The 18,493-nt window shown below is 45.7% G+C and overlaps 1 protein-coding gene across 17 annotated transcripts in view; it reads left to right on the forward strand.

Annotated features, from left to right (window-relative positions):
• SRCIN1 (SRC kinase signaling inhibitor 1) overlaps nt 1-18,493 on the forward strand; it is a 135,545-nt gene that overhangs the window by 72,226 nt on the left and 44,826 nt on the right. For 4 of the 17 annotated variants that reach the window (XM_056816804.1, XM_056816807.1, XM_056816810.1 and 1 more), the window contains 2 exons: nt 3,649-3,747; nt 15,137-15,157. The exons of 3 other annotated variants lie outside the window; for them this stretch is intronic. In XM_056816804.1, the coding sequence (XP_056672782.1) occupies nt 3,649-3,747; nt 15,137-15,157 (120 nt within the window). Of the gene's footprint in view, nt 1-3,648; nt 3,748-5,444; nt 5,959-15,133; nt 15,158-18,493 lie in introns of those variants that run through there. 10 more of the 17 variants (XM_056816809.1, XM_056816813.1, XM_056816812.1 and 7 more) reach the window with 8 other exon arrangements.

Raw genomic sequence — 18,493 nt, forward strand, 5'->3', positions numbered from 1 at the left:
TGTAATCTATCATATACATTATAATAGGTATTTATGTATCTATGTATTGCTATAACTCAATAATTTATATACATGTATATCCTTTTTTTTTTAAATAAGAGATCTCATTTTAAAGGATGCTGCCTACATCATGTAGTTGTCTATATTCAGACCAATACAGCACATTAGTTAGATTATAGGAGAGCTGCTGAGCTGGCTCAGAGACTGCTGCCTTGGCATATGACCTGGGAAGGGGTGAGGAATCCATCCACTAGTGACCCTTTCCCTGCTCCAACCCCACTAAGTATCCAGAACTCTCTTGGTCTTGCTAGTGCTACTGTGAGTAGGACCATATCCCATTCCCCATCTACAACTCTAATCCTGGCTGGATCTCAGGCAGATGAGAGGTACTGGTGCCTCCCAGTCACCTTTTGGGCATACCAGATGCCAACATCCTGCTTGTCAATCTCTTGGTTTACCTGTTGCAGGGCTTTAAGTTGTGTTGGAGGAATAATACAGGAAGGAGAAGACACTGTCCCTAACCTCAGTGTAATTCATTCATTTGTTTATTTGCTCATTCATTCAGTCTTTCCCAAAGTATTTATTTAGCACCTTGATATATCAGGAGTCTATGCCCAAAGGCAGTATGGTATAGTAGGGAGACAGCAATCCCCAAAATACCTGGGGTTAAATCCTACCTCTGACATATATTGACCCTGTGATCTTGGGCAAATTGCTTAACTTCTGAGTATATATCTAGGCAAACCGCTAAAAATATAATTTCCAGGGGCAGCTAGCTGGCTTAGTGGATAGAGAGCCAAGCCTGCAGTCAGAAGGACCTGGATTCAAATCTGGTCTCAGATACCTTCTAGCCATTGTGACCCTGGGCAAGTCATTTAACATCCAATTGCCTAGCCCTTATTGTTCTTTTGCTTTAGAATCAATTCTTAGTATTGATCCTAAGTCAGAAGGCAAGGGTTTAAAAAAAAATTGATAGAACTCAGTGGCAGATTGGTGGTGGTGGTAGGGGAGTTTGGACAAGATTTAGAAATCTATAAGTATGGGGACCTCTTGGTAAAAAAGGCCCATCAGTACAGATTAGCAACTACAATGCAATTTGTATAGAGAGTTGCCTGAGAGTTAAGTGATTCCCCCAGAGTCATACAAATAGGAGAGAGCAAAGGCATGCCTGGAGCCTAGGTCTTCTCAAATCTGTAATTGGTTCTTTAGCCACTCTACCATATATCTACCATATATACCAAATATCTACCATACTGCCAAGTGCTATTTGGTGACATGGTGGGTAAAGTACTGGTCTTTGAATCAGGAAGAGTCACTTTCATGAGTGCAAATCCCTGCTTAGACTCTCACTAGCTGTGTGACCCTGAGTGAATCCTTGAACCCTGTTTGTTTCAGTTCCTTATCTGCAAAATGAGGAAATCTGGGGAAAAAAAAGGCAAACCACTATACCATGCTGCCTTTCAACACTGAGGATGATAATTGGGGATGAATGAAGGAAGACAAAGAATTAAGGATGTCTGCGATTTTGAGCCTGGTTGACTAGAGTAGCACCATCATTGGCAAGAGGAAATTTGGGAGAAAACCTCTTTGGGAAAGAGGACAAGGATGCTTTCAGCTTGGGACATATTGAGTTTGAGGTAATGGTAGAATGGTTAATTCAGTTCATATGCAGCTTACTGTGCTGGGCTTTTGGGAAATGAAGACAAGAAAAAGCTGCCTCTGCCCTTAAAGAATTTACATTTTGCTTAGGTATGCAATGTGAAAAACAAATAATTAAACACAAGAGAGAGTAGGGAGGGGGCAGCTAGCTCAATGGATTGAGAACTAACCCAAGACATCAGAGGTCCTGGGTTCAAATCTGGTCTCAGACACTTCCTAACTGGTTGACAGTAAGCAGATCACTTAACCCCCATTGCCTAGCCCTTACCACTCTTCTGCCTTGGAACCAGTACACAGTATTGATTCTAAGACAGAAAGTAAGGGTTTTTTTTTTTAATGGGGGAAAATGTTATTTAATTAGTTAATTTAGAATATTTTTCCATGGTTACAAGATTCATGTTCTTTCCTTCTCTTCCCCCCACCCCCTCCCTTGGCTGACATGCAGTTCCACTGGGTTTTACATGTGTCATTGATCAAGACCTATTTTCATATTATTGATAATTGCACTAGGGTAATCATTTAGAGTCTATATCCCTGTTGACCCATGTGATCAAGCAGTTGTTTTTCCTTTGTTTCTACTCCCATAGTTCTTCCTCTGAATGTGGATAGTGTTCTTTTGTTGTTTGTTTGTTTTTTTTAAGAGAGTAGGGAGAGAAATCTTAGAATGAGATCATCAAGGCACTGCAGGAGAGGTGGCATCTAAGCTGATCCTTAAAGGAAATTTTGAGGATTTTTAGAGACTAAGGTGAAGAGGCAGTACTTTCCAGGCATAGTGGTGGGGGTTGTGGTTTGCAAGAAGCCAGAGGGGCAGTAATTGTAATGCTTGGTTCAGGAAACAGCAAATTGACCAGTTCAGCTAGAATTAAGAATGCATGAAAAGTCATACATAAAACAAAAAAGACTTTTGCCAGGCTGAGAAGTTTGCATTTTATCATAGAAACAACAGGGAGCTATTGAAGACTTCTGAGCAAGAACGTGGCAGGACCTGAAAATAATAAATAATGAATTCCTTTTTGGATGTTGAGTTTAAGATGAGGACAGGTCATCCAGAGGGAGCTGTCCAGCAGATAATGCAGATTTGGATTTCACAAGAGAAATGATGGCTGGATATAATGATTTGGGAGTCACCTGGCATTATGACAATAATTTAACCCAGGAAGTTGATGAAATCATCAAGATAGACATAGAGGTGAGAAAGAAAGTATAGGGAGAGTAAAGAAGAGAATCCAAGACAGAACTTAGAAGGACATTGATGCTTAAAGGATAACTAAGCAAATGGAACTGAAAAGGAAAAGCTAGACAATCAGGAGAATGGGGAGAGCAATATCACAAATGCAGAGGGAGGACAGAGTATACAGGGGAGGCTAGTTAACAGAGTCAAAAGCTGCTGAGATGCCAAAAAGGATGACTGCAAAAAGGCTGTCAGATCTAGCAGGCAAAAGATCATTGGTATCCTTGGAGAAGGAAGTCATTGCTTGGAGAATAGAGCATTTGGGTCAGAAGCTAGATTGCAAAATGTCTAACTAAAGATATCCTGAAGGCATATTGAACTTGACCCTGGGAAAGAGGTCAAGAGTAGAGCTATAATTTGAAAGTCATCAGCATAGACATCAAAGTTGAAGGCATGAAATAGCATCAGTTCAAAGCCAAATGTGAAGAGCAAGAAGGGCAGCAGGCATTGTCAGATTCTGCAGTGAGATCGAGGAGGATGGGGGCTAAGGAAAGATCTTGGGCAGTAAGGAGATCATTAGTGGATAAGTGATAAGGAAATAAGCCCTTACCCTCAGTTACTTATAGATAAAGGGGAAGGTTTTAGAATTAGATATTAAATAGATGAGTTTCTTGGTATTTTTGCCAAGGGCCCTTGTGAAAGCTGTCCCTTCCTTATCTTGATTTCCATTCCCAATCCCTCTCTCTCTTGCCCTCTATCCCAAGAGGCCCTTCCCCCCCCATTCCCCCTAACGGGGTGTCCCCCCTTCACACACACAGGTTGGCGGCTGGACAGTGGATCACGTGTGTCTCCTCAGTTCCCTCTGCTCCCACCTTCATGGCGACTCTGCCCCGCCTGTGGCTGGCCAGCCTGCCCAGGTGAGTTCACCTCCATTCCAACCCCATAGCCCTGGGCAGGCAGGGAAAGGGAGCCAGGGTAGAAAGGGCAGGGGAGGGGGGCACATATCTCTACAATGTTGAGGGGTGGGGGAGGAAAGGGAATGCTCCCAGCTACTCACCAAGTAGGAGTTGTCCATAGGTGGGTATCAGAAGAAATTTGTACTTTTAGGGGGGTAGTCACCTGCCATGCTATTAAGAGCAAATTTGCCGAGGGAAATTTTTATTGTATTTTTCATTTCCAGTCTTTGTTACATCACCACTTTGATACATTCCACCAGGGCTGGAACATTTCTCCTTCCCTATATTTTCCTCCCATCCCTGGTCATTCTGTTCATCTCCCTTATCCTGACCATGTTTGCCCCTCTCCTTTGGTATCTGTACTCTCAGGAAGAACAGTCGAAGGATCACTCTATCTCTCCTGTTGCTGTGTAGGTTTATATCTTAAAGTTTTACAACAAAGATTTTGATACTTAGCCATTTATTCAAATCCCATTTCCCCCTTCCTCCATAAAATGGGGCTTATCTCAGGTGATGTCTGAGGTTGTAGAAGGGATTAGGGGAGGAGAGGAGAATAGGGCATCTGGCTTTGGAGAGATAAGATCTTGGCCTCTTTAGTTTTGGAACTCTGTCCCTTTGGCAGGGGTGGGGTCGGGGGAAGAGAGACAGAAAGAGACAGAGACAGAGACTACAATCACCTTGGAGACCCCTTGGGGTACCCTAACAGTATAGGTCAGAATGACAGAGAGCAAGTGAGCTCAGGAATCTGTAGTGTGAAGTCCCTTCCTATCGTGTCCTCCCAATCACCATCCTGAAGCATCTTTCCCTATCATCATAGCCCAAGGCAAAGCAGGGAGATACTTGGGCTTCTGTGAGAAAGGAAATGGTAGTTTTGATTTTAATGGTAGGTTCTATTGTTTCTTTTATTGGAAGCAGGGAGGAGATCAGCATAGAGATTTCCAACCTATCTTTTCCTCCACCAGAACTCTGTATATGACTTGAATATTTGTACTTAGTTACATGAATTTACCTGCAAAGATAGCTTGACAGATTCAGTGCAAACAGCTGTGGACTGGACAAATGTATTAGGGGGAGGGATTGGGCAAGCTGACCCCTGAGTTCTTTCCCAGTTCTGAGATTCTAAAAGTTTGGAATCCTAAATCACACAATGACTTGGAATGGAAGACAGCTGGGAGCAGTCTGCAGTCTGCTATAGGGTTATTACTTTGCCATAGAAAAATAGTCATTGGAGAATCTCTGACATTACTTGTATTCAGCTCTCCTGCCTTCATACTCAACTTGTCCAAACCTTCCCTCTCCTGAGAGGTTCAATAACTAACTCAGAGTCACACCGCAAATCAGAAGTAGATGGGAACTGGAACCTAGGTGTCGCCTAGGGCTTAGAATTGTTTGTGAAAACACGAGAGCACCAGAACCCTAGTCTTGGGGGGTGGAAGGGAGAGCCCAGCTACTGGCTCAATGATGGGGGGGGGGTGCGGAGGGGAAGACATCTTATTAGAAATGAAGTTCTCTCTTATTTTTTCCTAAAGCTAGTGTGTGTGTGTGTGTGTGTGTGTGTGTGTGTGTGTGTGTGTGTGTGTGTGTGTGTGTGTGTGTGTGTGTGTGTGTGTGTGTGTGTGTGTATGTTGGGGGGATGGGAGAGTAGGGGTGCCGGAGGAAGCGCAGCCGGAAGGTGGCCTAAGAGCCCTTCCCCCGTGACCCTGGGGCAGTCTAACTTCCCTTCCTTCGGCTGCAACCCGAGTCCCAGGTGGCGAGCCGGCGTCGGGCTGTGGGATCGGGTGTCCAAGCTGGAGGCAGTAGCAGTCTCAGCAGCAGCCACAGCAGCGGCCACCCGGGCTGGGGCGACTGCGGGGCCGCGCCGGCGGGGCCGCGCCCGGGGGCGGGGAGGAGGAGGTGCGGAGGCAGGGGAGATGTGCGCGGTGGCGCGCTGCACGGAGCCAGGTGGAGTCGCGGTTACCGGGGCGACCAGGGCCCGGGCCGGCTCGGCGGCAGCGGCTGCTCGTCTCGCATTGCAGCAAAGGGCAGCGGCGGCTGCGGAGGCGGCCGGGGGCGGGGAGAGCCCGGGTGGGTGGGAGCCCAGGAGCCAGGGAGGGCCAACCCCCCTGCTAAGCCCTGCTCTACTGCGCCCCTGGGGCCAGGCCCGGACCCGAGCGGACACACCTGTGGCCGCAGGTAAGCGGGAGCGGGAGGTGCAGCCGCGGGGCACAGGGGAGGGGGTGCTCCCTGGGCAGAGTTCGGGGGGCTGGCACTGTTTGCCGCGGGGCCGCATCCCCGCCCCCTTCCATCCCCTCCCCCAGGATGCAGCTCCCGAGGGCGCGGCGGCCCCTCCCCCCAACTTCAAGGAGTCATGACCTTCCCGGGGCTGGGGCGGGCACCCCCTCTCTGCCGCGTGTTGGGTACCTGGGACGCCCTATCGGTCTCTTGGGGAGCGAGGCCTTCCACGGAGCCCATGTGGATTTGCACACCTGAGGGTGGGTGTGTTTGTGTGTGTGTGTGAGGTGAAGGAGGTAGTTTACATGTGCCTTTGTGTGTTGTGTGTATTTGTATGTATATACAGCTTTGTGTGGACTCCTGTTTGTATGTTCTTGCCTATGTTAGAGTTTACATGTGGCCCCCTTTCCTCATTCTTGTCAGTGCTAGAGTTTATATGCAGGTAGTATGTGCCCTTGTGTTTGTGAGAATGAGAGGGTGAGCCTCCCCCTGGGAATGAAGGTTTAATTTAGAAGGACAGTCAATCCATTGCCCCTCCCCCAAGATTCCCCATCTATGTGTCATCAGGTAAGGCCAGTGTAATAACTCCCTCTCCCACATGGACCCCAAGTCCCTATGGGGTTCAGAGGAGGCCTTCCTCCTGATTATTCACCTGACCACCTGGCAATCCTCCTCCAGCCTTTTGGACATATTTGATCCATCAGCCATCTCTCATCTTTCCAATGGATAGGTCTCTGGGGGAGGGTCTCCTCCTCATCCCCAGCAAGACTGAGAAACAGTAAGTCTCTTTACTATTGGTTGCCACTAGCTCAGGCAAAGATGTGAGGAGTGGTAGGTACCCTCAGCTAACAAGGAAAGGAGGGGTGAACTCCTTAACCCCCAGAGGAAGGAAGATGTTTCTTGGCCTAGCTAGACTGGCTGAGGGATGGCTCCTTGTCCAAGTTTGGCTCCTGGGAGAAGCTGTCAAACATTGTCCTCATCCCTAGCTGGAAAAATTCTGCCCCTTGTTCTATCACCCCAGGCACTCTATAAGCAGCTGTCATTGTGGCACGGGTTTGGCATCCATCTTGTCCTTCCAGGGCAGTCTGCCAGTTTGGTCTCTGTTCCTGGGAGGCCCAGCCTCTGTGGGCAGCTTCATTGGAGAGGTGATATTTATTTCTTCCCCCACTCTCCACCCCCTCCTCTCCCTGAAAGGGTGGGATGGTAGATTCAGACTCCTCTATGAGCATAAGGGAGGAAGGCAAGCCCTTTGGTATTGATTATCAACTTGGACTAAGAGCCTTGTCTCTTGGGACCCTTTCCTGGTAGTCATTTAATTTCCTGTTGATTTCATGAATACTTTGAGATCTCTGAGGAAAGAAGTCTCATGGAGTTGAATTTTGTTGGGAATATTGGTGAAAGGGATACTCTTTTCTCACTCTTTGCCTTCTTGGATACCCTGGCTCCTTTTGGTAATATTTAGTGTGCAGGAGGAATAACTTAGTTTATATAGAAAATATGAAGTTTCACTTGTGTTGTGGGTTATTGGATGGTGAGGCTAGGGAATCTTTCCCCCCACAGTTTATAAAGAGTGAGTTTACTTCCCCCCCCCCAATTTATACAATCATACTGAATCATGTTAATTTAGTCATCTGTTTCATATCTAATACCTATATGAAGGACAAAGGGCCAGCCAGCACTGGGGAAGGGTGATATGCCAGATGAAATGAGAGAGAGAGAGAGATAGGTAGTGGGAGGAGAGGAGAGGGAGGGAGGGAGGGAAGGAGAGAGAGACAGAGACACAGAGAGAGAGAGACAGAGACAGAGACAGAGAGAGGGAGAGGGAGAGGGGGGAGGAGGAGGAAGAGAAGTTTGTGCCTATAGTTTCTCCTACTTAGCCCTTGGTCTCCTAGGTCTAGACACAGCATTTCTTCTATCCTTACCGGGTATTTGACAGCCTCTTCTCTGGCACCAATGACCCTGGCCAAGGCTGAAGAATTTACAAATAATAGCTAGCATTTACACTTTGACTTGCATAGCAATTTACATGTTTTTTTTTTCATTTGAGCCTCACAATAATCTTGGGAGGTAGGTACTATTATTTTTTAAACCCTTACCTTCCATCTTAGAATTAATACTAAGTATCTGTTCCAAGGCAGAAGAGAGATAAGGACTAGACAGTTGAGTTAAGTGACTTGGCCAAGGTCACACTGCTAGGAAGGGTCTGAGGCCACATTTGAACCCAGGACCTCTCATCTCCTGACTAGCAGGTACTATTATTATCCCCATTACTACTGGATATGATGTGATTTGCCCAGAGTCACACAGCTAGGAAGTATCAAGGATTAGAACACAGGATTTCTTGGCTTTATTGTGTTACCTAGCTGCCTATAAAGGGGGTAACCATATGGTGGGTGAATGACCCCAGAACCTTCCAGACTTCTCTGCTGTTGATTTTATGGTGAGAGAGCTCAAGCTAAACTGTGAGAGAATCAACTGAATAAACTGAAGGTTCTTAGAGGGACACCATCCCTGCCTTTCCAATTCTGAAGAGTTTGCTTGTAGAAGAGATATTATTATGTTAAAGAGGAGAATAGCTTAGAAGTTTCAGGGATTAAAATTTTAACTTGATATGATGATAAATTTCCCACAAATGAGAATTATCCAAAGGTGCAGTGGGTTGCCTCAAAAGGTAGTGAGTTCTCCATCCCTGGAAGTCATCAATAGGAGCTAGCCTCATACTGAGGATATTGGAAGAGAGACATCTGCTTTTTGAGGAGCTGGGCTAGATAGCTAGATCTTTTAACTCGGAAGATACTGTGAATTTATGAAGAGAAGGAGAACTGAGACTGGGGTGGGAGCCTTCTTTATCTACCTGGGCTTTGAGGTAGGTGCCCCAGGAGATGCAAAGTTTATTTCAGCCTATGATTCCTATTCCTGCCAGTGTTCAAGACCCAGAAGAGGATATGGCTGGCAAAATTATAGTCAGATACTAAGTCCTAGAGAAGTTCTGAGGCAGTTGACTGTTGGTAGCTTTCCAGATGGAGGTAAGAATTTCTCTAGTCTTTTGGAAAGTTGGCTCAGATTTCTACAGCTCAGATGCTAGGTGGGGAGAGGAGTTGACTGCCAAAGCTTGGGGTATTTGGAGAGAAGTTGACTCTTGAGTGTATGTCTCGGTGATGAAGAGATGGAGTTAAGGTGCTAAAAGCTTCCTTAGTGCCCTAAATCCCATCTTTTCTGCAACAGGCCAGATGCCAATCTGGCACCTGGCAAATGCCATGCTCTTCTCTGGACTGGTGGTAGTGCCCAGCTGGCAGGGGAGCTATGATCACATTGTGTTTGATGACAATGTTTGTACTTTGGGACTGGAGCTGCATAGTTGGGAAGTGAAGTGTACACCCTCAGTTTGGATACAGTTTGTCTTTTAATCTAACCTCTCCACCTTATATAGGGGAAGAGAAGGAAAGTGACCACAGATGGTCAGTTAGAAACTAGTAGAAAGGATAAGGAAACAGCCATAACTCAAAAGCAGGGCAATTTAGTAGAAAGAGTGCTGGACTGGGAATTAAGAAGATTTGGGTTTGAATCTCACAGCTCTAACGTTAGCTGAGCTTGTTTTCTCATTTGTAAAATGGGTCTAATAATACCTGGAGCACCCATCTTTAGGGCCCAAATGAGGTCATAGAAGTGAAACACAGGGAGCAGTTAGATGGCTCAGTGGTTTGAGAGCCAAACCTAGAGATGGGAGGTCCTGAGTTCAAATCTTGTCCGAGCAACTTCCTAACTATGTCATTGTCTAGCCCTTACCACTCACTCTTCTGCCTTAGAACCAATACACATTGGTTCTAAGACAGAAGGTAAGGGTTTAAAAAAAATAAGTAAAATACTGTCAGTCTGTAGAAATATCTGCTGTTGTCATTGCTAGTATTGTGACAGCAAAGTGTAATGAAATGAACATCGATCAGGAGACCTGGATTCAAATTTCAGCTTGCCAGCTTTCTAGTTGTGAGACCTTGGGCAAGTTGTTTAACTTCTCTGGCTCTGGTTCCTTCATCTGTCAGATAAGGCTGGCTACACAGGGGTTGTTAAGATCAAGTCAGGTAATGGGTATGAAAGGATTTTCACTATGAAAGTACACTTTTCAAATGTGATGGGTTATAGTGACATCCCACCTAGTGCCCCTTCTTAGGAGGTGCTCAGTAAATAGTTGTTGAATTGTTCTCCAGCCTTTAATGTGGGGAGGGTTGGTTGGCAGAAATGGGGGAGACATGAGGTGCCCCAGATGAGAGAGGGGAAGAGAATAGTGACTACAGGTGGTGATCCTTGGATCCAGGGGGAACTAGGCTCACAAATTCCAGCTCTGTCTCCCATCTGAGCCCAAGCCTCCTGCTTCTTGGCATGAATGGTCAGGAGAAGGGTATATTATGATGCTCTGATTTTAGTGGCTCACCACCTCCTTCCCCCCAAATCTATCTCTCTCCCCATTATTCCTCACCTGCACTACCTCACTGTCTCATTTCTTATTTGTCCATCTTATTTCTATTAGACCATAAATATGAGAGAGTGGCTGAGACAGCCAGAGGGCCCTTGATCTAGGTGGAAGTGAAGAAGAGGCATTTCCCTGTGTGATCATGTATGTCTGTGGTATGTTTGTGTTTCTGGGATTGAATACGAGTATATCCAAGAATGTCTGTGTGCGAATGGCTGAGAGGGGCTGTGGAGATCTCTGTGTAAGCCTTTGAATAGCAGTGCCTCTGTGTGTGATGTGCATGTATATACAAAAGTGTATTCAAAGAAAGGTGAAGCAAGGTCTGTGTGTCAATATGGTTCTGGCATAGGGGCTGTGAGTGTCTTGGTGTGTGCCAGGCTGCGGGTGAGCAAGGATAGGGGTCTGAAGCTGTGGCTGCGTATGGGAGAAGGGAAAAGCTTCCATCATCACTCACTCCTCAGACATGATGCCCACGGCAGTCATTCTGGTGTCCTCTGCCTGCCTCTGCCCTCTGCTGCCCCTCCTCTGTCTTGTGCCACAAACTGCAGGGTCAGAGCTTCACTCCTTGCCTTGTCCTTCTTGCTTTCTTTTATGGGTTTCCCTGGAATAGTCAGGATTCATGGGCACAATCTTGTACCTGCCCTGCTTTGATGAGGTTTCCAAAGAAGGGAAACAAATGCTATTCTGACCCCTCTCTATCAGCCTCCCCACACAAGTCCAATCTCTGTTATTTGATGTTTGAGGCCTGCTTAAAAAAAAAAAGACAGATGGCTAAATCTAGGGGAAAGGGGAACCCTCAAAAGAGATTTATGTGATTGCCTGGAGAGCTGCCCATCCCTCATGCCTGCAGGCTATGTGACTACCCCCATCTGAAAGTATATTCATCTGCCTTGCCATGGGGTTTTGTCAATGCCCCATGGTGCCTACTAGGCTTCTAAAAGGGGGGTAACTTATTCTGATTCCTTCTTGGCTCCACTATATTCTTCTCATCATTCCCTTTGTAGTGGTACTGAAAATTTTAGAAAAGATGTCACCTCTTGATACCTGCCAAGGACCTGGGATCATGCCCTTTCTATCGCCCTCTCCTATCTTCTCTGCCAACACTACCTCTACGCTTTGCAAGAGAATCCCAGTGGGCACCGTCTTCATTGCGGCCATGCCAAGTACCCCCTTCCCTAATGCCTCTGCCATCTGTAGTTCTTCCTCACCCTGCTGGGCAGATTTTGTTGAGGCTGGCACAGATTGGCAGGGTGCCCCTTGTCCTGTCAAGAGCCATCTCCCTTCCCTGGTACCATTCATCTGGAGAAGAGTTCATAACTCTTGGATGGGGGTTGGTCTCCATAGAGCAAGGGTTCATAATCTTTTTTTGTTCCTTGGACTCTCTGGGTTCTGGGCAGCCAAAACCTATCGACTCCTTCAGAGAGTAATATTTTTAAATGCATAGGATTACAAAGGAAACCAGTTATATTAAAATCCAGTTACCAAAATTATTTTTTAATAAACCAAGTTTCTGGCTCCCAGATTCCAAACCCTTGCCTTCAATGATCTCAAGAACTTCAGAGAAACAAGCTGTCCTGCCAAGTTCAAGGGTCTGAGGGGACTTCCTTCCCTAACTCATTACTCATTACTCATTAGTGAGTAACACTGTCATTCTCTCAGGCACCTGGGCTCAAAGGCATGGAGTCATCTTTGATGCCCCCTCCCTCACGCCCATCAAATCCTATCAGCTTCAGTTCTACATCATCCCTTTGAGCCACTCCCCCCCCTTCTTGGTTGAAACCCTCATTATCTCTCTGTGGACAGCATCCTAATGGTGCTCCCTGCTTCCAGCTTCTCCCTGGGAGGAAGAGCAGTGCTCTGCTCAAGAAACCCCATCCTCTTGTACCCCAGGGTTTGGGGATATTGATGGTTATAGCTTCTTTAGACCAGGATTTGAGAACTGGCTCCTACACTTATTAGCTGTGTAACCCTGAGTAAGTCAATTAGCCTCATATGTAAAATGGAGGTAGTTATGCCAGCAGGTGTGGGGGGTGAGTTGGGGGGGGCAGAGAGATGTGGGTGGGTTTAAAGTTCTTTTTAAAATTGGGGATGCCATCTATGAGCAGAGGTTGTTTTAAAAACCCTTACTTTCTGTCTTGGTAGCAACTCTAAGGCAGAAGGGCAAGGGCCAGGCAAATGAAGTTAGGTCATTTGACCAGGGTCACACAGCTAGGAAGTGTTTGAAATCAGATTTGAACCCAAACTCTTCTAACTCCAGGCCTAGTTCTATCCATTGTTCCTGAGGGGAACAGTTTTAAAAGTCATATGTTGAATTTATCTTATGTATGTATATATAATAATATAATATATTGTTCCTTAGACTCTCTGGGTCCTGGGCAGCCAGATGATAATAATAATATAATAAATATATAATATCAATTAAATATCTTATTTTAATTATTTTGAAATAATTGTTATATAATATTTTGTTTATTATATAGTATTTTATGTGTATGTAAAAAGCAAGTCTTATGGAAGAGATTCAGAATATTATACACAATCATTTTGTTTTTTTAATATATGGAATTTCTCTTTTTTGGAGAGTTTGTCAAGGTCAGAATTTTAAACATTATTCACAAAAAAATTCAAGATGCTATATGTTTTGAGTTGTCAGTGACAGGAGAGGCAATGTTGTAGTTTAGTTTTATTTATAATTATAGTTTGGAGCCCCCAGTTACTCCCTGGTATGGGAGAACCAGATTAAAAAGATAATTGAGCTAGGTAGCTCAGTGGATAGAATGCCAGGCCTGGAGATGGTGGGAGGTCTTGGGTTCAAATGTGACCTTGGACATTTCTTAGCTCAGTGACCCTGGGCATATCACTTAACCTCCAGTTGCCTACCCCTTGCAACTCTTCTGTCTTAGAACTGCTGCTAAGACAGAAGGTGAGGGTTAAAAAAGTTAGGAAATATTTAATAAAATAAATTACAATATAGGACATAGATAATATTACTAAGTGGTTTTCTAAGTCAAAGAGATTCTTTTCTATGGATCAGTGACCTCTTTGACCATCCCAATGACACTTCTTGGCTTTGTGATCCCTGCTGAAGAGTAAGTATGGATCTGCATTGGTAGAGGGAATTTTCTCATTGGAAGTAAATTCCCTTTACCAGTGAAATCAGAGGTCTAGTCTTAGAAAAGTCATTTGTAGAATGAGACCTCTGCTCTGTCTCTTTGTGCTTTGGAGGATTTTCTCTGGCTGATGAAATAAAAGCTAAGGTAGAGAAGAAAGAAGGGGTAAGGTAGGTGGTCTGGCCAGAACTCACCCCCCCCCACTCTTTTCCCCAGTTGGAACCCTGGTAGTTAAGATCTATTTTCTCTTTTCCAACTCACTAAAGACTCTTGAGTTTTAGCTTAGGCTCCCAATTATCTGTTTACTGGACTGTGTAATCTCCCTAAAGTGGCTATGTGGCACAGTGGATAGGGTGCCAGATCCAGAGTCAGGAAAACTCCACTTCCTGAGTTCAGATCCAGCCTCAGCACTTACTATGTGGCCCTAGGCAAGTCACTTCACCCTGTTTGCCTCAGTTTGCTCATATGTCAAATGAACTGGAGAAGGAAATGGCAAATAGCCCCAGTATCTTTGCCAAGAAAACCCAAATGTAGTCATGAAGAATCAGACATGATTGAAAAATGACAGGACAACTATAAAGCCATTCATGAAACCTAATAAGCTTAGGCTTGTAAGGCAGAACTAGAGTCAGGAAGACCTCCTTATGTGCAAAATGGGAATAACAATATCCACTTCACAAGGTTGTTATATGTAACAAGTCAGATGACATATATATGTAAGGTGCTTTATAAATCTTAAAGTGCTACATAAATGTTGCTATTATTACTACTGTGTATCCTTCTTTGTAATATAGTTAGGGTCCACATTTCATCTTCCTTGCTTAGGGGCAGCTAGGTGGTACAGTGGATAGAGTGCTTGGCTTGGAGTCAAGAAGAGCTGAGTTTAAATCCAGTCTCAGCCACATACTGGCTGACCCAGACAAGTCACTTAACCTCTGTTTGCCTCAGTTTCCTCAACCATAAAATGGGGATAATAATAGCATCTCCATCCCACAGTTCTAGTGAGGATCCAATGAGGCAATAATTACAAAGTGCTTAACTTCACAATTGGCACATAGTAAGAGCTAGAGAAACGTTGGCTGTTATTTTATCATAAATTCTTGTAGTTCAGGGACTGTCCTGTACATCTCTCCATCCCACTTTGTAGCCAGCATATGGCCTTGTACAGTGTGTGTGCTTGGCACATTTTGCAGTTGAGTGAATGAATGAGTGTCGGAGTCTTGGCTAGCCACATACACAATTCAACCAGCTCTGGACCCTGTTCCTCCTGCTGCTGTGGCCCCTGGCCCTAAGCTACCTTGAAGCATCATCTCTGGCCTCAGCGTAACGAGCTGTGTCTCTCCAAGGCTTCCCTTCTTTTCTGCCCAGGAAAGGTCAGCTTGTCAGGTCTCGTGGCAAAGTAGCAGGCACCCAACTCAAGGGACAGAGATCCATGAGTAGTGTGTTTGCCTCTCTCCCTTCTGGGCCAGTGGGCAGAATGAGGGAGCTAGGGGTCCCCAGAGCTTCTCATCCTCCATCCCAGCCCCCACATAACCCTTTTTTCTCTTATTTCTGTCAGCAGCCCAACTACTGGAGCTTTAAGGTCAGTGTGTCTGCTATCTCTTGCTTCTGTGACAATTGCATGTGCTTCTCCCCTCACCTTCCTCCCACTACACACATGTTCTGTGTGTGTCTGTGTGTGTCTGCACGGGCATTTCACAGGGGCACTGGGTGGTGGGCCATGGGGAGGCTGTTGCTTCTGCTTTTGCTTTTGTTGTTGGGGAGAATCTGGGCACCTGCTGTGACTTGTAGGGAATGGCTTGAAGGGGCACGTGGCACAGGGGTTATTCAGAACCCAAATCTCCTCACTTTATAGGGGGTATTTTGGAATAAAATCCTACTCCCTGGAAAAAAAATCTTTCTGATTTGTCTAAAGAAGCATCTGGGTGGTGGGGGTGGGAACAGAGCACACTCATTCAGTTGAACATCCTTATCTTCTAAAAGAGCCCTAGCCTGCTGGGAATGGGAGAGGCAGCCTCATCTTTGCTGTCACCAGCCCTTGCCCAGCCTCTGGGGTATCTAGATTTCCCTAGTCTCCTGGCTTAACTAGGCTAGGCATAAGTACTCTTCTTTCTTTAATCCCACTGAGATGCTATTGGGTTAAAAATAAAACTTTACTAGGTAATTTGTTGGGGAAAGCAGGGTGGGGAGGGAAGAGGGGAAAGGAGGAAGATGGGATCTGTGATTTCATTGGCGTTGGGAGCTTCCAGTGAGAAATTTCTTATACCAATGCCAATTAGCCCCTTGCCTGCAGTTTATAGAGAGTGTTGCCTTAGCTGGGTAATTCAGGAGGGAAAGTAACATCAGGCAAAATGAGAATCAAAGCTAAGATGGTCACATCAGCAAAGGTAGATTGTTCTTCATTCATAGGGGATGGGGAACAGGATTGGAACAAGCCACCTTTGCTTACCCTTCCTGGACAAACTGCAGATCAGCTGCTCCTGGACCAGACAGGTTCCCCTTTACAAATTTGTTAGTTCCTTTAAAAAATCTCCTGCTATCTTTTGTTTAACATCCCACCTTCATTTCTGATTTATTCCCCTGCCTCCTCCCCTACTTGTCAAGTCATCTCTTGTAACAGAGAATAAAACAGAGAGGAAGAGGAAATGCAGTTCAGTAAAAGCAACCAATACAGCAACCACATAACACCTTTCTAAGGCTGCATCATTCTTCAGGCCTGGTCCACCTCCTGGTGTTCCACAAACCCATTTGGGGCAAGGGGTGAGAAGCTTGTCTGGAAGGTAGAGGGAGAAAGCACTCAGCTGAAGAAAGGCTAACTTGATTACTTGGAGACAGGGGCCTAGACTGTATTAATTATGATGAGGTTCCCTGTCTCCTCTACTTGAATTGGTGGGGCTCATAAGATGCTTCCTGGGCAAGAGACCTTGCCCTTACAAGGGACCATTACTTCTCCTCCATTCTCATCCTGGGTGGCATTGCTGCCTATTAGAATTCTCTGGACCTCAGGTTTATCTTGCCTGATTTGGGGTGATTGGCAAAGATTAAGATGCCATGATTGGAGTCCAGATCCTGTCTAGCTCTACGGTGGCATGGACCTGGGCACATTTACCTTTACTATAGATCTCCTGCTTTTGTGGGGCTCATGGCCACCTTCCTTCTCCATCTCCCCTAATACTTAGAAGCAGAGAGCATGACAGAGCTTAGGGGCACTGCTATCCACTGTCCCCATAACTCTAACCCCCAGCCTCTGAATTTTAGGTTATAACCCTAAACTCATGGCCAAGATTTCCCCTTTTCTCTCTCAACTCAGGTAGGAAATCCCTTCTGATAGCCCACTTCCTTCTTCACCCAAGGGATGATAGACTGGGGAAAAGAGGTGCCCTTGGGGCATTTGGCACACATGACCATGCCAGGTCTGGGGAGGCAATGAAATAAGGAAGAGATTAAAAAGGATACTTCTTCCTGAAAGGTCATAAACATGCCAAGGATGGTTCATCCCTACTCAATTGGCTCCCTACCTACTCACTTCCCTATCCTTCCCTCTGTCTGCTCTGTGACCTCCTCTCTGTTCCTCAGCCTGTCTCCAGATGCCCCATGCCTGTCCCTTAGTTTGGGTGACTGCTACAGTTGTTAGCTATGCCAGACTTCGTGTTTGCAAGCCTCTCTCCATCTGCCTTGAATTCCATAGCCCTTTGTCCTCTTTTGCCCAGCAACTACTGACCTTTTCAGTTGCTTGGCAACCCAAGTACAGGCATCATGCTGGCTAGGCGAGGCTTGGCTCTTTCTGCCACTGGGGGATTCCCAACCCCATTGGCCCTTGGGACTGGGTCAGAAGGGATGAGGGACATTGGGCAAAGACTAGAACTGCTGCTCTCTACCTGTCTGCAACATTGGCATTCAGCCTCAGAGTCACCAAAGTCTGATCCCAGCACAGTACCTGTTTCATTAGTGTATGGGCTTCTAGGACCGTCATTTGTTAGAGCTAGCTGATGGGACCCTAGAGTTCCTTCCTATGCTGGCTCTAAAAGGTCTGCTACCTCTCTGCCTCCTGCTCCTGCCACCTCATTCCATTAGCCATTTACCGGGAGTCTTAAACTAAGATCTGGCTGGCTCCTGGATGGGAAAACTTTGAGATCTAAGAACTAGCCTCTCCTTCCCTCTCATCCCCCCCCAGAGTAGTTTAGAGCTGTGCACATCTGAGTAGGTAGCCCATATGGAAGAGAACTCCCCATCCCACTCCCACTATCAGTGATAAAAGGTTTAGAACATTGATCTCATTAAAGGGAAGATAGAAATTAATTTGGGGTTCATCCAAATTGGGTGGTAGTGGAGGAGCTCCAGTAAGGGAGGACACAGACAGATGCTAGCATTGCTCTTGTTTTTTAATTCAGCTCCAACATTTGGGTTTGGTGTGAGGTGGTATAAAAATGGAATCCTGACCCTGGGTGTCAAAATGCCTCTTCCTTGTCACTGGTCAGTTGGGAGATCTCTATATATGGCTAGCTTTATATGTGTGTGTGTGTGTGTGTGTGTGTATATGTATATATATATATATATATATGTGTATATATATATATATATACAAACATGCATACATACATTTAACTGAGTGAGTGCCCTCACTCAGATCTATCGGCTTTGGGACACCAAACCACTGCCTAACCCAAAGGTTTTAGAGCTAGAAGGAGGTTTAGAGATGATCTAGTTCATTCCCCACATTTTATGAAGAAGATGAGATCCAGAGAGGAGAGAGGAGTAATTTGCCTAAGATTACAAGAGAGGGAGGAATGTAGCCGAGCAAGGCTTCAAAGCCAGATTTTTACATCAGATTCAGGCATCATTATGACCCAGCTGGGCCCAAGCCAGGGAGGGAGGGAGGGAGGGAGGGAGAGAGAGAGAGAGAGAGAGAGAGAAAGAG

This window comes from Monodelphis domestica, chromosome 2 (assembly GCF_027887165.1).
Source record: "Monodelphis domestica isolate mMonDom1 chromosome 2, mMonDom1.pri, whole genome shotgun sequence".
In the NCBI taxonomy this organism is placed as follows: Eukaryota; Metazoa; Chordata; class Mammalia; order Didelphimorphia; family Didelphidae; genus Monodelphis; species Monodelphis domestica.